Below are 22,467 nucleotides of genomic sequence, written 5' to 3'. Positions count from 1 at the left end.
GAGACAGCACAGAATGCTCTGGACTATTTTTGTGCTTCACAGTAATGTGTGCTCCAGGAGCTTTCAAATGAGGACTTGGTTCTTGCACAATTCTTGTTTATGGCCATAGAACACACAGGCCATTCATGATCCTATACCAAGCTTTATTTGGACAAAAAACACAGATGTTTTTTTAGGTTAAAAACAGCTCTCCATTGGCATTTTGTATAATACAAATCTGTAAAAATGGAAATAGAATTCTCTTAAATTCACATTTTTTATTGCACAAGCATCAGACAGTGACAAAAGACAAAGTTTGATTATGATAAGACTGCATACATACAAATAAGCTCTTACAACTTTAACTGCTTGAACCTGTTGCAATTTTGCATATTTGCCATCAAAATATATACATTTGGAATGCAAAGCATGAAATAAATGTTTGAAATTGTGCACCAAACCTTTGTCTCCATAAAGAGTCAATTTCACAGCCCCTTTAATATTGGTACAATACAACAGATTCCAGATCTGCAGCAAAGACCACAGTCTGAAGCATTGACTGGTGAGAAAATAAAGACATGTGTACGGTGCAGAAAACAAATTAAGTTTCTAAACACCAATTCTGTAAACAGTATGAACAACATCATTAGTCTCATTCAAAGTTTGAATAGAATAATTTAAATTAAATGGACTCATATTTATGTTATTGAGAACATTGCCTGTAAAGAACACAAACATTCATACATTAACATAGACATGTGACACATTTGGGTTTACTGTGCAAAAAGAACATACAATGGTTTTGAATCTCCTACAAACACATATGTGGGCGTGCCTGGTTACTCCTTAAAAATATTGTTCATATCAAATTCCCTTTTGTTTAAAAAAAACATATTTTTTTAATTATGTATAAAACTTTTGTACAAACAATTGTATAAACTATAAAATTCAACAATAAAAATGTCTAACATTTAAGACTTTGCATTAATCTATAAACAAATAATAAACAGCTAAAACATCTGTGATAATATTAGATAATATTTGAGTTCTTTATTTCACAGATGGCACTGAAGTTCACATTCTCCATGGAGCTGTTTTAAGCAGAAGTATGAGATAATGTGAGATAAAACATCTCACTGATGTGCTTGAATGAGCCATATTATAGAAAAATAACCCATATGCTTTAGTGAGGCTTTGAGACACAGATGTGAGTGTTTCTCTCTCCATGCCCCAAAAGTTAGAAACATCCTAAACCCACTCAAACCTCAAGCTCCAATCTGATCATTCTGAACCTGATCGTGGGGCCGCTGTTTATTAAGAAGCTGCTGAAAAGGATTCCAGATTCGTTGAAAAATGCCATGGTTGTTTTGCTGAGCTTGACTGTGTGTATCATGGCTCTTTGTGAGGTGGGTGTGGTGGTTAAAGTGCTTATTAGGCGGATGATGGTTTTCTTTGTTGCGGTGCTTTACAGTCAATGCCTTGTGGTACGTGGCCGCTTGAATACAAACACAGTTAAAATGTAGACAACAACACACTATTGTTAATATGAGGAAAAGGCACTCACGACTCATGCAGGTGACTCTGGGGACGTCCCATTGGCCATTGGCCCGACAGCGTATGGTGGGCGTGTGTCTCTGGATGAAGCCCTGATTGCAGTGATAACGCACCGGCGTGTTGATTTCGTACCGCGGCTTCATGGCTCCAAACACGCGGGCGTCCTTTACAACAGGAGGCTGGTCACATGACACTGCAGGGAGTATCAAATCATTATAATGCTATTTAAAAAAATGAAAAAGTACTGTATTTGAGTCTTGTGAGTACCGGTTCCCTTCTTGCATGTGAAAGTGAGGTGGTAGTTACAAGGCACATCGTTCCACTGTCCTCCTTCATGCCAGATCATCACCACACAGTCCTCTCCCGACTGGAAGAAGCTGTCTGGCTGGTTGGGCCTCCAGTGGTCATATTGCTGTCAGAACATACATAGTATCAGATACAATACCAGCCTCTGAAAGCATCCTGCTGCCAACAAAGACGACATAGGTTGTTTTTCAGGTTCTTAACCTTCTCCTAAAGTTGGAGAGTCCGTGTTAGAATATTTTCTTTTTTACACCAAGATGGAGAAAAAGGGTAAAATAAAAACATACCAATAATTGGGTCGGAAACATCAAAGTAACAGTGTTTTTATTTAAGGGGACGATGTATATATTGTGGCCATTTGATGCATTCTACCTTAGGCTAATTTACATCCGCAGTTAAACAAACAAGACACTTTCTCATGGTTCTAAACTTCACAGTAAATATTACACATTTGTTACATGCATCAAGGTTACGCAGCCTCCACCTATCCCCATGGGAACAAGGCTCAGAGCAAAGAGGGATAACTCCTCTGTGTAATGCACATTCTCACCAGATGGAAGCGCTACAGGGACGTACACTTCTCAAAGTGTACGTCCCTGTGAGTGTGCGTTTGTAAATTAAATATTGAAATGTTCCTGCAACAAGTTTTAACAGTAAGTAAATTAAACAAGACAATTATGGATTCAAGTTCATGTGGTTCAAATGTTACAAATATGCAGAATGACTGCAAACGCAGGGTGTGCCTTGATTCTGAAAGATAACACATGACAAGTACAGGGTCCCCCCAGTTTTGAGTTTCTCATTGAATCCATCTTGAACAGCTGATGGTTCCCAACGGACGCACTGTGTGTGCAAGACTATGTCAGAGGATGAGACAAAGAGCAGAGGCCACTTAAATCTGTACAGCAACAACCACAGGACTGACGACTCCATTTGAGTTACAGTATCCAAGAGTTTAATGGATTTGACGCACAGAATGTTTATTTTGGCAAGCTTTGGCCAATGTTACTCTCAAGTAACACTCAAGTAAAAGTAGAAATGAAATGCAATGAAATATTTAGGGAATTTGTGTGGTTTTGCTTTTGATAGAAAAACAAAGCATTTACAAGGTCAACTTTAGCAACTGCCCATTTAAAATATAGCTATATATTTTCAATTTAGTGCATTGAATGCTTAATTCTCATCACTGGACTTTCATTTGAATATCATATTTGAACTAATGAGCAAATGATTCAGACTTTAGGTGCAACTGTGCCTTTTAGAAAGAAATGCTCCTTTACCATGGGTCGGCCGTCGGTCCATCTGAAGTCTCTCTCAAACATCTTGTCATTTAGGCCGATCCACTGATAGTCACTGCCCAGCCCTGCAGAGGAAGAGCACAGAGATCACAACACGGATCCAGGCAGCACATTTCAAATAAATGTAACAGACTGTTACAAAAGTAAGAGATCAATTGTAAGAGATGAGGCAGCATAGAAAATTAACTCAGAAAAATATCTCAGGATGATTAAGAATAACTTTTGAAAAATATCTAATGGCATTTTAATGTATTGAGATTTGTGATTTCTCCTTTAAAATTTTAATGGAGTTCACGCTTCAACAAAAGTATTGACACTAGAGAGAAACTGAAATATGAATAATAAGCACAAGAATTAAATGCAGCACCAACTAAAAGGTTAGCAGGTTTTACACACCATTTAATGGAGACTATAGATTTTATACAAAAATATGTTACAAATAAAAATATAACTGTTGCCATTTAGATTGTGATTAAACTTAAAGCTCTAATGGAAAACCTGAAGCATCAATGAACTAAAAAAAACTAACTTAAGTTTAAATATTTACTGAATATTTAAGGATACTCCTCACTACATTATCCAAAAACATGATCTGTGTACATTGGCGTACGGTTTACAAAAAGCTGCTCTTCGTGGGACATGATGCTGCTAAGGTGGGCGCCGTGGATCCGACACTCTCTTTCAGCCGAGTCCCAGGTTCGACGGTGAGTGAAATACTTGTAGCAATGAGACTGGAATTTCTGCCAACCAAATCCACACACCTCAGTGTCTGCAGAAATAAATTTTACATGGGAAATGTATAACCTGTTTGATAAGAATGTTACTTTAATCATAGGTTTAACAAATAATATTGAAATGATATCCACATGACATTGTATGATTTGTATGTACTGTTTATACAGTATGGTTGTGAATGTTTTTAATCGTTTGGTACAACCAAAAGCAAATCTCCACATCAGTGGATAAAGTTTCCATTTTTGTTAATAAGATAAGATATAAGATATAATAATAATAATAATAATAATAATAATAATATATATTTAATAAAACACTGTTGACAATATGCACATTGCTATGTGTCTATTTATTATACTATACAATGACTCAATGCTGTTTGATGCCTTTGTGAGTTTTATCGGACAAAGCAACACTGTCTGTGTTGTATGAGCTAAAGCCCATGGCTGTGGTGGTCTGTATGTGCACCCTTGTGAGGGCACCCTGAGGCCTTGCCCACATTGGACTAATGAACAAGCACTGGCTCCTTGTGACAAGCAATCACTAATTTAAAAACAGATATAAGGGCTTAGGTGGAGAAAGTAGAGGCTGTATTTAGCATTGTTCAAGTGCCATACAGCGGGAAAGGCTTTCTGACCAAAATAAAAGGGACAAAGTTCTCTTTCGCTGTAGTTTCCAGTGGCAGCAACAAGAAGACAGCTGTTCTTTATCTGACAGAGTCCGGCCTGTATCAGGCCTGGCAAACTGCACTGATTGGGATTGTGACTAACAAATCCAAAATAGAAATTGGGTGGAAAACTATCTGGCAATAGGTGTCTAACTAAAAATAGTTAAGATAACAATGACGATTGTTTCCCGAATTTTGTTCTGTAGAGTACACACTGAGATTGTAAACCTTTTATAGGCCCTAATGCTTGTACAAGCTCTGGTTAGTCCTGAGATCAGGACACTTGCCTTTGTCTTTATATAATAAACTAGGAATTCTGAGACTTTTGGTCTATAATTATAATTGCAATATTTTGTATACTGCCAGTGTTTGTGTCCTAAATAAAGATTACATTCATGAAACCTTAAGTATCTGTTGCCATATAGCGCTGACACATACACTGACCTTGCTCGCACAGTTCTCCTGCATAGCTGGGCAGGCAGAGGCAGGTGACAGAGTTGACCCCATCCAGACACGTGGCTCCGTTCAAACACGGGTTTGACTGGCACTCATCGACATCTGCACACATAAGCCTATATTACTCCTCATTTGTCTGTCAGTATAAGGTCATTGCGATGTGCTCACTGAAGAACATGTCTTTATAAAGGCTGTACCGGTTTCACAGCGCTGCCCCGTATATCCAGGTGCACAGACACACATGTTTTCAGATCCTTTTTTGTAGCAGGAGCCGCCATTGAGGCACAGACTTAGAGCACATGGCAGCAGATCTGAATAGGGCACAGAAAATGACACTTAGCACATCAGCATGTCCTGCTGACCTGCAATATATTACATTTCATGACAATATCACCAAAACATAAAAAAATGTTATCATCAGGAGAAGAAGATCAACTGACAGAAGTGCAAGTTGAAATCTGATTAACTTGAGGGATACATTTTGACCTGGTTCTGATGATACTGTATATGAGCTGGATATAACAATGAGCGTTGAAATCCGTTTTAAGTTTACCATAAATAACTTTATAATGTGTGTCAAAAGTATCACCTTGTTATATTCTAATATGTAATATACATAATATCGAAAAAGAATCTAGGTATATCATAAAAGCGCTCCAGATGAGTAATTATTAGTTATTATTATAATATATTATAATTATTAGTACCTCTGATATTGACAGTGCTGGCTTCCACAGAGAACGCTGGGTAGGTGACAGCTTCTGGCTGCTCTGTGGCTGCTGTTTCTGCTGCTTTCTCAGGCTGGGACTCCAAGTGAGGCACAATCTCTCTGTCGTAGTCGTTCAAGACGTCGGGCAAAGGAGTGGCATCAGGATCGGGGACGAGAGCCCACTCAGGGACTGATTTGGTGCTTTGGTCGAAGGTGTACAATGGCGATGTTGAGGCTGAGACTCGGGTCGTACTTGTGAGCAGCGCCATTAGGTGTTCTATTATCGTTTTGTGGGCCCTTTCGGAATCAAGTGTTGTGGTGTCTGACTTAGTGGGAACAGTCTGATACTTTGAAGCAAGAGAAGGGACTGGGGTCTTCTTTTCAGATTCCATAGTCATAGTTTGGTCATAGTGAACAGTGTTTAATGTCGTAGCTCTTGTTGCCTCCAAAGACGAATGTGTGGAGCGTTCTTGTGTTCTTGCGGTTGATGGCGGTGAAGTGATCACATTTTTACCAAAAAGCTTCACTTCTCTGTCCAATTTTTTGGAACTTGTTCCTGATTCTGTCGTCATAGCTGCGGCATGTCGAACTAAAGGTGTCTCAGTTACGGCACCATACATTTTAGGTCGGAATGTAGAGGGTATTGGTGAAAGTGTGCTTGTAAATCTGTACGTCTCCGGGGGGTAATCGTCCTGACCTGAAGCCTCGTCTTCTCCAGAAGTGGATCCTTCAAACTCCTCCGTTTGAACCCTGATGCTGGATGTTGTGGTCAGCTCAACTCCATCTATTTCCATCTCATCCGTCCTGACGTCTGGTACAACGGCAGTAGGAAACACGCCGCTCCCCGAACCTTCAAGGGAGGAATCCTCTGCCCCCTTGGTGCCGGACCCTTCCATGTCCTCATATGTGGAGAGGCCTTTAGTGAAGGACACATGGGACGAGAACAAACCTGGGGATGTGATTGGTGCTGCAGTGTAAGTCTGGGTTAGTGTGGTGGCATCTTCACGACTTGCTTCTGGCTGCATTTTAGCCTCTCGATCAGGATGAGCACCAGTAGAGCGAGAGTAATCATACTCCGGCGTTGTGCGCACCTCGATGGAGCCATAGTCGAAAGGTGAGGCAGTCTCAACATCATCCCTGTTCCTCTTTTGTCCCTCTTCTGTCTGGACAGGGGCAGCTATTTCAAATTGATCTCCCCTGGCTTCTTCAGGGAGGCCAGGTTTAAATGTCACCTGAGGAGAGACCAACATTATAAGTCATGTGCATCAATACACTTACATAAGAATTCTAATTATTGATTTATATATAGCACTTAATTTGCATATCTATGGTGCAAGTTACAGCATGCTCAGAAACAGTTGATTTGATATTAGTATTTTGACTCATACATTTTCTAGCATTTTGAAAAACCTTTAAAAACAACAACTGTTATTTATTAAGCCATTGTCAAAATTATCAATATAGTCAAAAACATGAATTAGATACATATGATCTTTATGTGATACCTCATGTTTTCCATTGAAAAAGCTGATTGTTGAGGGCAAGCTAAGAGGAGATGCTTCCAAAGGGTCGGTGAAGCCCCCCTGTACATTCTCGTTGCCCTGATACAGGTCAGGGATCAGGGGGAAGAAAGGACCATCATCCACACCCACTGGCCGGTTCAGAAAACTCAGGACGTCATCAACTGTGGACAAACAAGCACCACATTTAGGTAGAAGTTCATAGTAGGCCTTCTTATGCAACACATGAAATGTTTAGTTTGTTGTGTTGTTGATTAAAAGACCCAAAGTGTATCTGGATAGTTCCCAGTTTGTGATGGTTATGATTAAGGTCAGTCACTGGGTGCCGAAGGCTGCACATAAGACAATGAGCACTTGTCTTCTCATTAGGACTTCATGGTACACATGGAAGCAATATCGTGGGAAATGGTGCAAAAATGTTCTAAAAAAGTGAAACAAGCATATACCTTTATGTGCACCTAGCATTGGAGTGGGGCACATGGTAAATGAGACATATCTATCTAAGTAGTTTAGCTGCACCATGTGGCTCAAAGTCAAATGCCCCTGTGATTCTGACATTGATATGGCTTGTAACAGAAAGACATTTCATCATAGAGCTCACTGCTTAAATGTTCCTAATTTCCTCAAGACGTGGAAACAGTGAGTGGTGGGGGCTCTTATGATGAATCGCTATGCAACATAATACACCTTTAATATTTCAATAACAAACACAGGGAAGATGGCGTGGCCAGAGGAAGAATCCTGTAGAGGCTGTAAGTGGAGCATGAACACATGTGAGAGGTTAATATATGCAAAAGTAGTACTGAGGGTCTTAAAGAAATGAAATGTAAGTGATAAACTGTTGGTCCAGAGAGATCCCTGGAGGGAGGACAATTAGGGTCAACCAGTTGTGGGTTGTTTCTGGATCACAAGAAAAAAGCTCTTCCATTGGACCACCAGTATTTGACAAAGAAGGCAAAGAGTAATGTAGGTAGGGTGAGGGAAAGCTGGCGTTTTAAATGTATGACTATTACAAAAGCTTGTTTTCCCAAATGATACACCCTGATGAGTTTGTAAAATGTTTAGCTGAAACTCAGTCAAGCAGAAATTACTTCAAAACTTTCCACATCTGACTCTAATACCAGTATGTGTTATACACAGATCTTCTCTTTGCTGCACAGTGAAAAGAATCAAAGAATCAAGTCAATATATTATATCATATATATGTGTATGTACTTCCAGTACTTCCACATTGTACACTTGGTGTACAATGCTTAATGAAATGTTCCTCACAAAGAATGGGTACACTCTTAGATATTGTTGTATGCTAATAATAATACAAGAGTTATGTGAAGTGTTTTTTACTATGTGGGAGAAAATGACACTTGGTGTGAACACTGCTTAATAATAACACACACAGATGAACACACTTAAGACATCATTAAACTTGGTTGAAAGTGTCCACTTACCCGACTGGTTTTGACTGTGCACATTGACGACAATGACATGAATGGGAGGTTTGCCCGAGGACTCTGCATCTACAGCACTGGACCCTGACTGGTCAAACAGTCCAGGAGTGATGTCCTCTTTGAAGACTACTGCAGTGTGTCCCATGTCCCCACTACCCACTGGCACACCTGGATCTGTAGTGACCTTCTCTGAACTCACTACCTCTGGGGTCACACCCCTCACTTCCATCTGGGAGCTGTCCGTTTCCACATAAGGATTTGAAGAGCCTTGCACCTGTGTGGGAGAGACACTGAGTCTGTCTTCCAAAAAACTATCCTTAACCAACTCTCCACTGACGCTACTCTGACCCAGTCCTATGTGTGCACCATGTGGAGGACTGGATGGTGTAAGGGGGAGCTGCAATGGGGGTAATACATCTCCTCTGATAGGCACAGACTCTAAATAAGTCCTGTTTTCAAAATCCTGAATATCATAATCATCTAGAATGGTATCGCTGATTTCTAAGTGGGGGGCTGAAGTTGTATAATCAGGTTTATGTGTTGTAGCTGAGTGGGGCACTGGCTCTGGCTCATTTGTTTGGATTTGGACCCTCTCAGAGTCTGCGGGCGCTGTAGTGCTGATGGTCCATGTAGGCCTGTTTGAGGGGATCACAGAAGGAGCTGGAGTTGTCGGTTCAGGTAGTTTAGCTGAGGGAAAAAAATACAGTCTTTGAAAATTGTGCTTTTCAAATCTGCTACACCAATGTTCTGTAGAAAATTCTGCAGCCCTTGAGTTTACTGGGAGACATTTCAACATTTCTGTTTGCATAATATAAAATCCTTAAGACCTGTGTTTGAATAAATAATACTAATATTAAAATATAGCCGCAAGCGGCAATGATCGGCCCTCGCCACGCCGCCGCCACGCCGCAAGAGGAGGGGGCGCTAACGCGCCCCAATGGTCCTTTTATTACGCCTACTGCTGAATCTGTGACGCTGTCACATCTTCTCCCCTTTGTTTTACCATCAAAAAGCAATTTTATTTTGAATTCTTGGCAAAATGTGTGGCTCTGCCGCACAGACACCGTGACTCTTTGAATAAAAATGAGGATAACTTTTGATGGTCCACCCTTGAAGATGAGTCTCACCAAATTTCAGGTTAATAGGGCTAACGCCCTGGGAGGACTTCGTGAAAGTCTAAAGTGTAAACATGTTCTGGCGATTTCCCCATTGGAATAACATGGGAGGTTTCAGTCATCGCTACGGCAACGCCATAACAATTATGACATGGGTCTCATTGACTTTTTTGATGGGGATGTCAAAATTGAGTTGTGTGTCAAATTTCATAAAATTTCTCAAAACTAAACATTTAACCTCCATATAAAATCTGTAGGGGGCGCTGTGGCGCCAAATAAATTTATTTCACTTCAAGTAGGTTTAGGGCAAAGAGTTTAACAACTGATTCTAATTTGACGCAATTCGGACTTTATCTGCGCAAACGGCAGAAATGTTAAATTTGGGAGATTTCTGAAATTCTAGCTAAAGTTTGCGGCTTCGCCGCTCAGAGTCCGTGACAGGTATCAATGTAATTTGAATAACTTTTGATGTCCCACTCCTCAGTAGCATTTTCACCAAATTTCAGCTTTTTAGGGCCACCGCCCTGGGAGGAGTTCGTAAAAGTACGACGTTTGGAAAAACTCCGAAGTCACGTTTAGCCATTTTTGAAGCAATATGGCCGACATTTGGTTGGGCGGACGGCGTTGCCGTAATAATATTTTTTACTTCTCTTGTCACCATCTACCTCTGCGCCAAATTTCATGATTCTACGATCCGATTTTTTTTGGGTCATTTCCCATCTCTCAATGCATTTTTGGTACATTTGGGGGCGCTGACGCGCCAATTTTTTTTAGTTTTAGAAAAAGGAAATAGCCAGAATGTAGAGAGGCACGATTTTTAGAGGTGTGCTAATTTTTGTGACTTTTCGTCAATGTTCACTGGGTGAAAAATAGGGGGGTTGGTCCCGAGAAGAAGAAGAAGAAGAAGAAGAAAGAAAGAAAGAATTAAAGCCGCAAGCGGCATCCAACGGCCCTCGCGGGCCGCCGGCCTTCCGACTCTGCTCTCTGCATTTTACAGAGATGGCGCTACTGCAATTGTCTAAGAACTAAGACAGCGACACATTGGACATGTACAATGCTGTGCTTAACCAGTGCAAATGAACACAAATGTCGGTCAAATGTGCAGCTCCAGCGCACAGAGACCGTGACACTTGGAATAAAAATATGGATAACTTTTGATGCTCCGCTTGTGTAGATTATTTTCCCCAAATATGAGCTTGATCGAGCTATTGCCCACAGAGGAGTTCATTAAAGTGTGAAGCGTAAATGTGAACATTTCAAGGATTTGGCGTTTTTCCCATTTGTGACATATATTTGCAGCTCCACGGCACAGAGACCGTAGCACTTAAAATCAAAATATGGATAACTTTTGATGCCCCGTTTGTGTAGATGATTTCCCCAAATATGAACTTGATCGAGCAATCGCCCTAGGAGGAGTTCGTTAAAGTCGGCGGTTCGACTCGCCGCTCGGTCAGAGCGGTCAGATCCACTGGCCCGCAGGTTGGCGGTACGATCGCAGCTGCCTCATGTGAATACTGCCGTTGTGTCCTTGGGCAAGACACTTAACCCAACTCGCCCCCCAGTGTCTGCGTATATCTGGGGTGTGAATGTGTGTGTGAATGGGTGACTGGTTCCTTGATGTAAAGCGCTTTGAGTACCTTGACGGTAGAAAAGCGCTATATAAATGTGACCATTTAAAGTGTGAAGCGTAAAAATGTGGTCATTTTAGAGATTTCGCTGTTTTCCCATTTCTGACATATATTTGCGGGTCCGCCACACAGAGACTGTAGCACTTAGAATCAAACTATGGATAAGTTTTGATGCCCCGCTTGTGTAGATGATATTCTCCAAATATGAACTTGATCGGACAATCGCCCTAGGAGGAGTTCGTTAAAGTGTGAAGCGTAAAAATGTGGTGATTTGAGCGATTCTACGATTTTCCCATAAGGATAACATGGGATGTTTCTGTCATCGCTACGGTTACGCCGTACAAAAAATGACTTTGGCTCTCATACTTTTATGATCAGGATGGCAAATTAGAATTTTGTTCAAAATATCATGTCATTTGGAAAAACTCTATTGTTTATAGGCCACTCTGAAGGCCAAATAGTCAGAATTCTGGGAAACGTTTGCGGCTCCGTCGCACAGAGACCGTAAAAGCTATCCTTAAAATTTGGATAACTTTAGATGCCCCACTTGTCTAGAGGACGTACACTGATTTTGAGGTCGGTGGGCAAAACGCACTAGGAGGAGTTCGTTAAAGTGTGAAACAGAAAAATGTGGATATTCGAGAGATTTAGCGGTTTTCCCATAGGGATAACATGGGAGGTTTATGTCATCGCTACGACTACGCCGTAAATATTAAGGTATTTGTCTGATTGGCTTTTTTGATCGCGACGCCAAAATAGAATTTTGGGTAAAGTTTAGAACATTTTGGTAAAACTAATTTTTGACCTTCAATGTTAATTTAAAGGTCACTCTGTAGGGGGCGCTATCGCGCCCATTTCAATTTTGTCATCATAAACTGGTCCAAACTAGAAAGTTGAACAACTGATTCAAATTTGGTCCTAATCGGACTTGTTTTGATCAAATGGGAACAATTTTTAGATCTGCAATATCCCAAAATAAGTTGTCCAACTTTGCGGCTGCGCCGCACACAGACCGTAAAAGGTATCTCAAAAAATTGGATAACTTTAGATGCCCCACTTGTCTAGAGGACGTCCGCCAATTTTGAAGTCGGTGGGCAAAACGCCCTAGGAGGAGTTTGTCAAAGTTTGACGTGAACAAAATGGCTAACACAGCGTGTTTTCATTTTCAAAGGAAGATGGCGGCCATAGGGTAAGTCTGGGGGCGTGGTCACAATAATATTTTTTTTTTGTCCTCACAAGAGGAATGCGTGTTCCGAATTTCGTAGCTCTACGACAAAGTTGACCTCGGGGCGTCTCCCATAGGCGCAATGTATTTTGACTTTTGTCGGTGGCGCTGTCGCGCCATTTTTTAACGGAAAAAAAAATGGCCCAGAAAAAACGAAATTTTTCGCCGATTTTGAATTTTGGGTAAAGTTTGGTGAGTTTTTGAGCATGTTCAGGGGGTCAAATTAGAGTTCAAAAAGCAGAAGAACAAGAAAAATAATAAAAATTAAAGCCGCAAGCGGCATCCAACGGCCCTCGCGGGCCGCCGGCCTTCCGACTCTGCGCTTTCGACTTGATAAAGATGGCGCCCTTATTGTGTGTTGAATTAAAAAAGAACTTGACAGACGGCGACACAATTGACATGGCCAATCCAGTGCAAATGAACACAAGTGTCAGTCAAATTTGCTGCGCCGCCGCACAGAGACCGTAGCACTTGGAATAAAAATATGGATAACTTTTGATGCCGCGCTTGTGTAGATGATATTCTCCAAATATGAACTTGATCGGACAATCGCCCTCGGAGGAGTTCATTAAAGTGTGAAGCGTAAAAATGTGGTGATTTGAGCGATTCTGCGATTTTCCCATAAGGATAACATGGGATGTTTCTGTCATCGCTACGGTTACGCCGTACAAAATATGACTTTGGCTCTCATACTTTTATGATCAGGATGGCAAATTAGAATTTTGTTCAAAATATCATGTCATTTGGAAAAACTATATTGTTTATAGGCCACTCTGAAGGCCAAATAGTCAGAATTCTGGGAAACGTTTGCGGCTCCGTCGCACAGAGACCGTAAATGTTATCCTTAAAATTTGAATAACTTTAGATGCCCCACTTGTCTAGAGGACGTACACCAATTTTGAGGTTGGTGGGCAAAACGCACTAGGAGGAGTTTGTTAAAGTGTAAAACATAATAATGTGGTAATTTGAGAGATTTTGTGGTTTTCCCATAGGGATAACATGGGAGGTTTCTGTCATCGCTACGACTACGCTGTAAAAATTGAGGCATTTTTGTGATTGGCTTTTGTGATCGGGACGGCAAAATAGAATTTTGGGTAAAGTTTAGACAATTTTGGTAAAACTAATTTTTGACCTTCAATGTTAATTTAAAGGTCACTCTGTAGGGGGCGCTATCGCACCCATTTCAATTTTGTCAGCCTAAACTGGTCCAAACTAGAAAGTTTAACAACTGATTCAAATTTGGTCATAATCGGACTCGTTTTGATCAAATGGGAGCAATGTTTAGATCTGCAATATTCCAAAATAAGTTGTCCAACTTTGCGGCTGTGCCGCACACAGACCGTAAAAGGTATCTCAAAAAATTGGATAACTTTAGATGCCCCACTTGTCCAGAGGACGTACGCCGATTTTGAAGTTGGTGGGCAAAACGCCCTAGGAGGAGTTCGTCAGAGTTTGACGTGAACAAAATGGCTAACACAGCGTATTTTCATTTTCAGAGGAAAATGGCGGCCATAGGGTAAGTCTGGGGGCGTGGCCACAATGATTTTTTTTTTTTGTCCTCACGAGAGGAATGCGTGTCCCGAATTTCGTAGCTCTACGACAAAGTTGAACTCGGGGCGTCTCCCATAGGCGCAATGTATTTTGACTTTTGTCGGTGGCGCTGTCGCGCCATTTTTTTAGAAAAAAAAAATGGCCCAGAAAAAACAAAATTTTTCGCCGATTCTGAATTTTGGGCAAAGTTTGGTGAGTTTTTGAGCATGTTCAGGGGGTCAAATTAGAGTTCAAAGCGATGAAGAACAAGAAAAATAATAATAATAATATTTTTAGCAAAAACAATATAGCCGTTTTCACTATAACAACAAATTATACATCGTTTGAAAGCTCTAAGCCTTCCCGATGCCGCCATGGGGTGGAATCATCATTACGAGCGCTTACGCGCTCGTCACTCCCTATTCCGTCGGGATGCCCCGCCCACTCCCCATAGACTTCCATTGATTTGAGCAGATACAAGCATGGCCCATGCCTGCGGCATGGATTCTCGCGTACAGGACGATGCCAGGAGGGTTTTTGAAGGAATGCAGCGCTTCGCGCTGCTGTTGTCAACAATTAGTGAATGGGCTACGCCCATTCACTAATTGTTGACTATTTCTGTCATAGCAGGAGTAAGTATGCATGATCCATGCCTTCGGCATGGGCTAGTTCACTGTACTTGCCAGGGGCGACGGGGCACCAAACATGCGGGCTGCGCCCGCATGTTTGGTAAGACAGTTGCAACGCTGCCTTCGGCAGCGTTGCGGGAGCAATAGGCCCTCCGCCCTGCTGGGGCTCGGGCCTAAATATAGCCGCAAGCGGCAATGATCGGCCCTCGCCACGCCGCCGCTGCCACACCGCAAGAGGAGGGGGCGCTAACGCGCCAAAATTGTCCTTTTATTACGCCTACTGCTGAATCTGTGACGATGTCACATCTTCTCCCCTTTGTTTTACCATCAAAAAGCAATTTTATTTTGAATTCTTGGCAAAATGTGCGGCTTTGCCGCACAGACACCGTGACTCTTTGAATAAAAATGTGGATAACTTTTGATGGTCCACCCCTGAAGATGAGTCTCACCAAATTTCAGGTTAATAGGGCTGACGCCCTAAGAGGGGTTTGTGAAAGTCTAAAGTGTAAACATGTTCTGGCGATTTCCCCATTGGAATAACATGGAAGGTTTCGGTCATCGTTACGGCAAAGCCATAACAATTATGACATGGGTCTCATTTACTTTTTTGATGGGTATGCCAAAATTGAGTTGTGGCGCCAAATTAATTTATTTCACTTCAAGTAGGTTTAGGGCAAAGAGTTTAACAACTGATTCTAATTTGACGCAATTCGGACTTTATCTGCGCAAACGGCAGAAATGTTAAATTTGGGAGATTTCTGAAATTCTAGCTAAAGTTTGCGGCTTCGCCGCTCAGAGACCGTGACAGGTATCAATGTAATTTGAATAACTTTTGATCTCCCACTCCTCAGTAGCATTTTCACCAAATTTCAGCTTTTTAGGGCCAACGTCCTGGGAGGAGTTCGTAAAAGTACGACATTTGGAAAAACTCCAGAGTCCAGCTTAGCCATTTTTGAACCAATATGGCCGAGATTTGGTTGGGCGGACGGCGTTGCCGTAATAATATTTTTTACTTCTCTTGTCACCATCTACCTCTGCGCCAAATTTCATGATTCTACGATCAGATTTTTTTTGGGCCATTTCCTATCTCTCAATGCATTTTTGGTACATTTGGGGGTGCTGACGCGCCAATTTTTTTATTTTAGAAAAGGGAAATAGCCAGAATGTAGAGAGGCACGATTTTTAGAGGTGTGCAAATTTTTGTGACTTTTCGTCAATGTTCACTGAGTGAAAAATAGGGGGGTTGGTCCCGAGAAGAAGAAGAAGAAGAAGAAGAAAGAATAATATTCCGATGCGAAAACAATGTTTCCCATTTTTCAAATATCATAAACTATACATTTTCGCTTTCCTACCTCATGGTGTGGGTCCCTGGTCACTGACGGGTACTTTCGTTAATTTTGAGTGGGCTCCGCCCACTTTGTGTTTTTAGCCCTCTATACAGTAATAATGTTCAATTTTTGCATGCTTGTAATAATGTTCAATTTTTGCATGCTTGTATGCACGGAACATGCAAGAGATGGGGAACGTATTCGTGAGCTACTTAGCGCAAATGAGTGCTTTATATGGGGATGACGACCGCGAATTTAAAGTGCTCGTTTAGTGCGTACTTTTGCACGGGCTTCGCCCGTTTACAACGGTAAAGTTCCATTTTCCTACTACTAATTAGTATGCACGGGGCGTGCGTGAGTGAAGGAGTGCGTTAGTGAGTGTTTGGAAGTGGGCGAGCGCTTCACGCTCGATTTCTTGTGGCGCTCGGGCCTAATTATGACAAAACAATAGTCATAGTGTGTGGAAGTGATTCAATCAGTAATTGTTCTATATGCAAATAATGATTCAATACATTTCACTTGACAAAGTACAGATTATAATAAATTATATTTCTGTTTGACACATCAGACATTTGCATAATCACTGTTGTATTAGTAGTTTTACATGTCACTGCCATAATATTTATTAAACTTGTGTGTAACTGACCCCCTCCTTCTGGCTGTCCTGGATAAGTGCACAGATTGAGTTTTTTTCCCCTATTTCCCCACTCCACCTCTCTCCTTTGAGCATTTTTCCACAGTCGCATAACAAAGGTGTTTATTGCCAAATGGCCTGCAGACCCTGGAGACTGCAGCTCTTGTCTGGTATGGTCTTTTTACACATAACGGAGAGACGCTACACATTCAGGTTGGTTTTGGCTCTGCCCAAATATGAAGTCATGTATTTGGTGAGCTATGGCCATCTGGCTGGGCTGGGGTCTGTCTACAAGCTGTCATTTAGCTCTCACCCTGGCTCTTTCCTTCACTCTCACAACATACAGAACATTTTATAAGAGCCTCTTGAATCCTAACATAAATGCCCCATGCTATGTTCCTTCTTACTCGCAACTCGCCATTTCGTAATCACGGGTTTACATATGGGAGAAGTTTGTTCTGAGTTTCCTCCCTCTGTCTGTTGGTCGTTTTTTGGGGATAGTCCAGCTGTGATACATTAGGGACATTTACAGTGTTGTGCAAAATCTGTGTCAGAGTGTGTTGGGTTTTCCCCTTGTAAAAACCTGCCCCACCATAAAAGGGGTACAAGAAGTGTATCCTTTTGTTGTTTGGGTTTAAAGTACATTTATTGAGCAAGACCCTTGTCATTCAGTGTCACTTCTTTAGTCATTTCCATGTGCAGTACACTTTTGTAACTTGGACAACTATTACCATTAATGCCTATTTCAGGGCCTATGGCAGGTTTAATTTAATTTATTTATTTATTTTAAGTTGAAGATCTTATATTATGTTATTTTCCCCATTTCATAGTCTGCCCTAATGGCATAGTTGATAATAATAAATGTTATGCAACACCCATAACATAATGGTGAAATATCACCCATATCTTGGGTGATATTTGGAGAAAGGGCTAAAACAGGGAAGCGTGCCGCGGCACTCACCAGGATTACTCATCCTGGTGAGTAGCCCCCGTTCATCTGCTCATCCGAGGGGAAGGATAGAGACTATTCTCTAGCAAGAGACTGCAGGAATCAATAAAAAAAATACTTATACGAGGTACCAATAGCACTGTAAGAAGGTTAAAATAGGCCCTTTAATAACAGAGAAGACACCTAAATATGATGTGCATAAGAGAAACTAAAGAGTCGTGTCTTACCTTTAAAACAGTAGGCACCATGTTTATCAGTGGGATCAGGGTAGCCAGTTTGGTTTTCATACTTGTAGAGTGTGCGCACCCCCAGCAGGCCACGTCCACACTGGGGTTTGGGGATGTTGATGGGGTAACGGACACTGCCATCAGAGAGCCAGCCGTTGTCACAGCGATTAAGCCCCTCCCTCCAGGCTGCAAACAGCTGACCAGGGGAGGCCAGAACGGTGTTGTGTTTCTCACATTCAGCCTTGGCTTGCTCAAACGTGAGCTTCTCTTTGATTGGTGGATAGAAAACCTCACCTAAAATGAAGACAAGTGCGTAAAATGGTTAATTAAAACATCTAAATTACTTTGAACTAAATACTAAATACTTTTACAGTATATAGTTGGATTAAATTGAATGGCCGTTACCTTGCAGTTTGTCTATGAAGCAGTACACGTCATATTTCTCTGACGGTTCTCGGACACCGTATGTTCTCACTCCTGGTTTGCCCAACAGGTTACCTGCACAGCCAGGGCGAGGTTCTTTGATTGGGTATCTGAAAAACATTCTCAGATTACACTCTTAACTCCACTTCAATACAAATATTTGAATCACACACCTCACTGTCTGGTCAGCCAGCCATCCAGCATCACACTGGTCCAAGCCATCTTCATATGCAGCAGTGAGTTCTTCAGGCGTAGCAATCGCAGCTCCGGCCGAGATGCACGCTTCAATCGCTTTAGGAAAATCCAGAGAGTAGCGAGTGCTTTGAGCCCGGTAATGGAAAACGACACCTGCAAGAGTTGTAAACATAATAAGACATTCATTTGACTCCTCAACCACAACCCAATGATGCCGATGAATGGTAAGTAAATGTATTTGTGTTTATTAGGTCGGGACAGTGCATGTTAATGAGCATACATGAAACACATGATGTAAACACGCCGGATTAGTCGTGGGCTAATTTTCATCCTTTGTCCCGCATTCACTCTCAAAACACACTCTCAAGTGAAGGGGAAACCGGAGTACCCGGAGGAAACCTACACAGAGCACTAACCTCTGCTACCAAATGACCACATAACAAGAGCATCTTTGAGTGTCCAAATATGTGATATACCAGTTTAAAGATTTTGTGTCATCATCATCATTATTACAAAACATACAGTAACACAACCCTGTTATTTTAACTTAAGTATAAGTGGAGTATGAAATGCGGTTGCAAGTGTAAAAATAACAAATAATATCACATATAAGTCGCTCCGGAGTATAAGTATATAAGTATAAATATAAGTATAAGTCGCACCCCGGCCAAAACTATGAAAAACTCCCGAATTATAGTCTGGAACATACGGTATATCTGCTCTGATAGGCTGAGTTGAGCCTATCACCACTAAGCAAACTGGTTTTAAACTCAGCCTCTCCATTCAGCAGTTTGGCTCATGCAGCCCTCCTCCACCCCAGCACCACCTTTGCACCACAGCACAATATTTACAGTCTAATTTTCTTTCAGGTATTTATTTCCACTACCACCAGCAGTGTCTAGGCTCCAGGGGGGAAGTTCCTCTTCTGCACCTCCTATGCATCGCTCATCGTTTCCTGCTGGGGTCTAAGCCCCAACCTATCATATTTATCAACATATATATCATCATATCGTTCTTATCTTCCAATGCATATCATCTTCATTCGAGCTTCTCCTGGTTGAAATGTACATAGTTGTGCTGATTGGTAATTAGGTCCTTTATCCTCTTGTGGATGGGTGGATTATGCATCTGCATCTTCCTTGCAGAGCTGCAGGAGGATGTGAATAGGACGGAGTGTGAAATGACCAGTTGTAAGTTGTTCATAGGGAACGTCTTTGTCTTGATACCACAAAGCGCCCTGTTCAGTATAAATGTGGAATCTGTAACTGTCTTGAGGCCAAGGGTTGATGCAGTTGATATGGTGCCACAAAGTACAGAGTGGACTCTATTAGGGAGTCCCGTAGACACACTGGAATGGAAATATATGAGGCTTTGTTTGAGCAGCTTTACTCCATCAGAAAGTGGTGCTGCACTTGTGCCGCCTGTGGTCTTTGTAAGGAAACAGGGCTCTAGTGGATGCCCATTATATTATTTCTCTCTTTTTTATTTGTATTTATTTTGTACTTTCAAATTCAGAGCAGTGCACTGAATATGATAGGTAGAATAGTTCAGTGCTGTGAATTGAATATAATTTAAAAGATCGGCCCCAAATAATCAGCCATGAAAAAACAACTTTATTAGGCAAATATGCAACAGTTTAGATTGGTTTGTATGGATGAGACCTCAGATAGGGGAAAAAACAACAACATTTGCGTTCGGCCTCAAATCAATCTAATCCTTTCACCGCCTTTACATGGCAGCGGTAAATGCAGCATCATATAATGATATGTCTAAGCACATAATAACTACACTTGTAGAAAACGTTCAGAAAAATTTGAGCCCAGTAAAATTCCGACCTGAATATGTCTCAACACAGACATGTAGTGTTACTTTGAACACTGTAGGTCGTCAGATGGCAGCTGAACATGTGGTACACCCTGAGCTCAAACTGCACATTCACTGCGACATGTCCCTTTTAATGTGTAAACAGGCACATATTTGTTAAGATGTTGACCACAACTTTATAACGTCATAAAATGTTAATATGGGCTTTACAGCTGCGTAAACATAACTATTTACAAAAGAAAGGCAGTCGAGTCTACAAACTCAGAATTGTCTCTGAAACAGAAAACTATATAAAGTTTACCAACTTCAGTTTATATTGACCACTGTATAATGGCTAAACTGGCTTTATTGTTGTATTACTTTTTACTTACACTGAACTGGACACTCAAGATTAGTGAGTGGTTCACAAACACAACACATCTAAATGCACTCCCTCACTACTCTTTAACAGCTGCACATAAAACAGTAGTTGAGTGACTCACCAGTGATGTTGACACTCACAGTGCCCTGGAGGTTGTCCATGCCGAGCATCAGCTCACAGCGGTACAGCCCTGCGTCACTGGCCCGGAGTTTGGAAATCACCAAAGAGGCATCTCGAAAGGACATCGGCGAGGAAGGCAGCTTTACCCTGTCCATGTACTGCTGTCCCACCTTAATCTCTCCTCCTCGGGAAACCACAACCAGCTTCTCCACCACCCGCTTCTCCCCATCCACCTCCAGCTTGGTCCACTTAATCCTCAGCGGATCCTCTGTGGTGTGGAGGGGACCGAGTGTTGAAGTGCTCAGAGAGTCTGAGGTTATAGAGAAGTGGCAAGGGAGCACAGTATGGCCTGCTAGCGACGCACTGACAGGTGCGGCTGTCTCGAGCTTCATCTGGTGTGAGGGTGCTGAAGAACAATGACAAATAGTTTATGAAACGATGAGATGTGAAATTGAAATTTATACCGCAATGAGGTGAAACTTAAATCATGTGTCACACCAGCGTTACCATAATCAAGAGGACTATAATATATGGCATGACAAGGTAAGGCAAGCTTATTTGAAGAGCACAACTTGTACACAAAGTAATTGCTGAAGTAATAGAAGCAAGTGACAGAGGTAGATTACACAGAGGTTCTTCTGAGACTCACCGTGCTGAGGAAGACCAGAGCACAGACACGCCAAGCAGAGCAGACGTGTAAACATGTGGGGCATCATTCGAAAACTAAGGACAACAAAAAACACAACTTCTTAAGAGGCTTAAGAAATGTAAAGACCTTTTGAAGAGGGGGTGTGAGAAGCTATTTTCAACATGAGACCAATACACTTATAAGGTAAAAAGAGCACCCAGAGGTCAGCGGTGGCCAGAGAAAGTCCAGCTGTGAAGATAGTGCTTATCCAGAGATCATGGTGTTGGACTGATGTAGATTCTTAAGCCCAAATGACGCCCCATATCTCCATTTGTCACACCCACACTCATGAACCTATCAGTGTGTGAACATGGGAATCACACAAATGCTGCAGGATTATTAGTGCCAGTTTTGAGGTGGTTAAGGGACCATAATTAGACAAATACTATTGTGGCATAGTCAAGAAAAGACAGATGGAACATTGTATAAAGAAAAACACACAAAAACGTACCTTATGGGGTCTTTAACAGCAAGTCCACTAACCCTCATATGTCAATACTGTTGCACAAAAGAGTCCTTAAAATGTCCAGGATTAATTAGCGCAGTTAGCAGTAAAATATAAAGTAGTGCTGCTCCGTGCTTGCCTGCTTCTCAGCTCTAGCTGCAAGTTCAAATGCACTTTACACCCCCTATTATCCCAACATTGGACGAGGAGGGGCACGTTTGTCTGTGCACCCCATTCCACCGCCCAGAGCCGGGGCAGACGCGTCATCGCGCTCACTCCCTCTGCTCGCGTCATGAGGGCCACAAAGAGGAAGCGAGCTTTAAGCGCAACACAAATACAAACGTATTATTTCTAATGAAAAGGAACAAATGACTTACAAGGGGATTTTACATTTTGAAATATTTTATTGCCATGAAAATCATTATTTAAATTCATGTTCAAGAAAATCAGCTATTTACAATGATTAGGCTGAGTGAG

General features: G+C 41.6%; 1 protein-coding gene across 1 annotated transcript; it reads right to left on the bottom strand.

Moving 5' to 3' along the window:
* Nucleotides 1-237: 237 nt before the first annotated feature.
* Nucleotides 238-22,190, bottom strand: vcanb (versican b). Its single transcript, XM_072454195.1, has 16 exons — nt 21,997-22,190; nt 21,507-21,580; nt 20,859-21,263; nt 18,531-18,705; nt 18,340-18,467; nt 17,935-18,228; nt 8,670-9,356; nt 7,207-7,385; nt 5,700-6,933; nt 5,190-5,303; nt 4,981-5,094; nt 3,745-3,903; nt 3,117-3,199; nt 1,801-1,945; nt 1,544-1,726; nt 238-1,474 (listed from the first exon to the last, which is right to left on the bottom strand). Exons 1-16 carry the CDS (start codon nt 22,032-22,034, stop codon nt 1,245-1,247), a joined length of 4,242 nt encoding a protein of 1,413 aa, XP_072310296.1. The 5' UTR covers nt 22,035-22,190; the 3' UTR covers nt 238-1,244.
* Between the last annotated feature and the right edge of the window lie 277 nt (nt 22,191-22,467).

The sequence above is a fragment of the Eucyclogobius newberryi genome, unplaced genomic scaffold (genome assembly GCF_026437365.1).
Source record: "Eucyclogobius newberryi isolate DKJ021-1_F unplaced genomic scaffold, fEucNew1.0.hap1 SCAF_2, whole genome shotgun sequence".
In the NCBI taxonomy this organism is placed as follows: domain Eukaryota; kingdom Metazoa; phylum Chordata; class Actinopteri; order Gobiiformes; family Gobiidae; genus Eucyclogobius; species Eucyclogobius newberryi.
Note: the sequence above shows the minus strand (reverse complement) of the source record. Positions and strands in the feature narration are given on the sequence as shown.

Coding starts and splice junctions, on each gene's coding strand:
- vcanb (XM_072454195.1), bottom strand. CDS start 22,034: ATGAGGGTTAGTGGACTTGCTGTTAAAGACCCCATAAG. Junction 18,229..18,339: donor CTTCATAGACAAACTGCAAG/GTAACGGCCATT, acceptor TCTTCATTTTAG/GTGAGGTTTTCTATCCACCA. Junction 3,904..4,980: donor AGGAGAACTGTGCGAGCAAG/GTCAGTGTATGT, acceptor TTATTTCTGCAG/ACACTGAGGTGTGTGGATTT.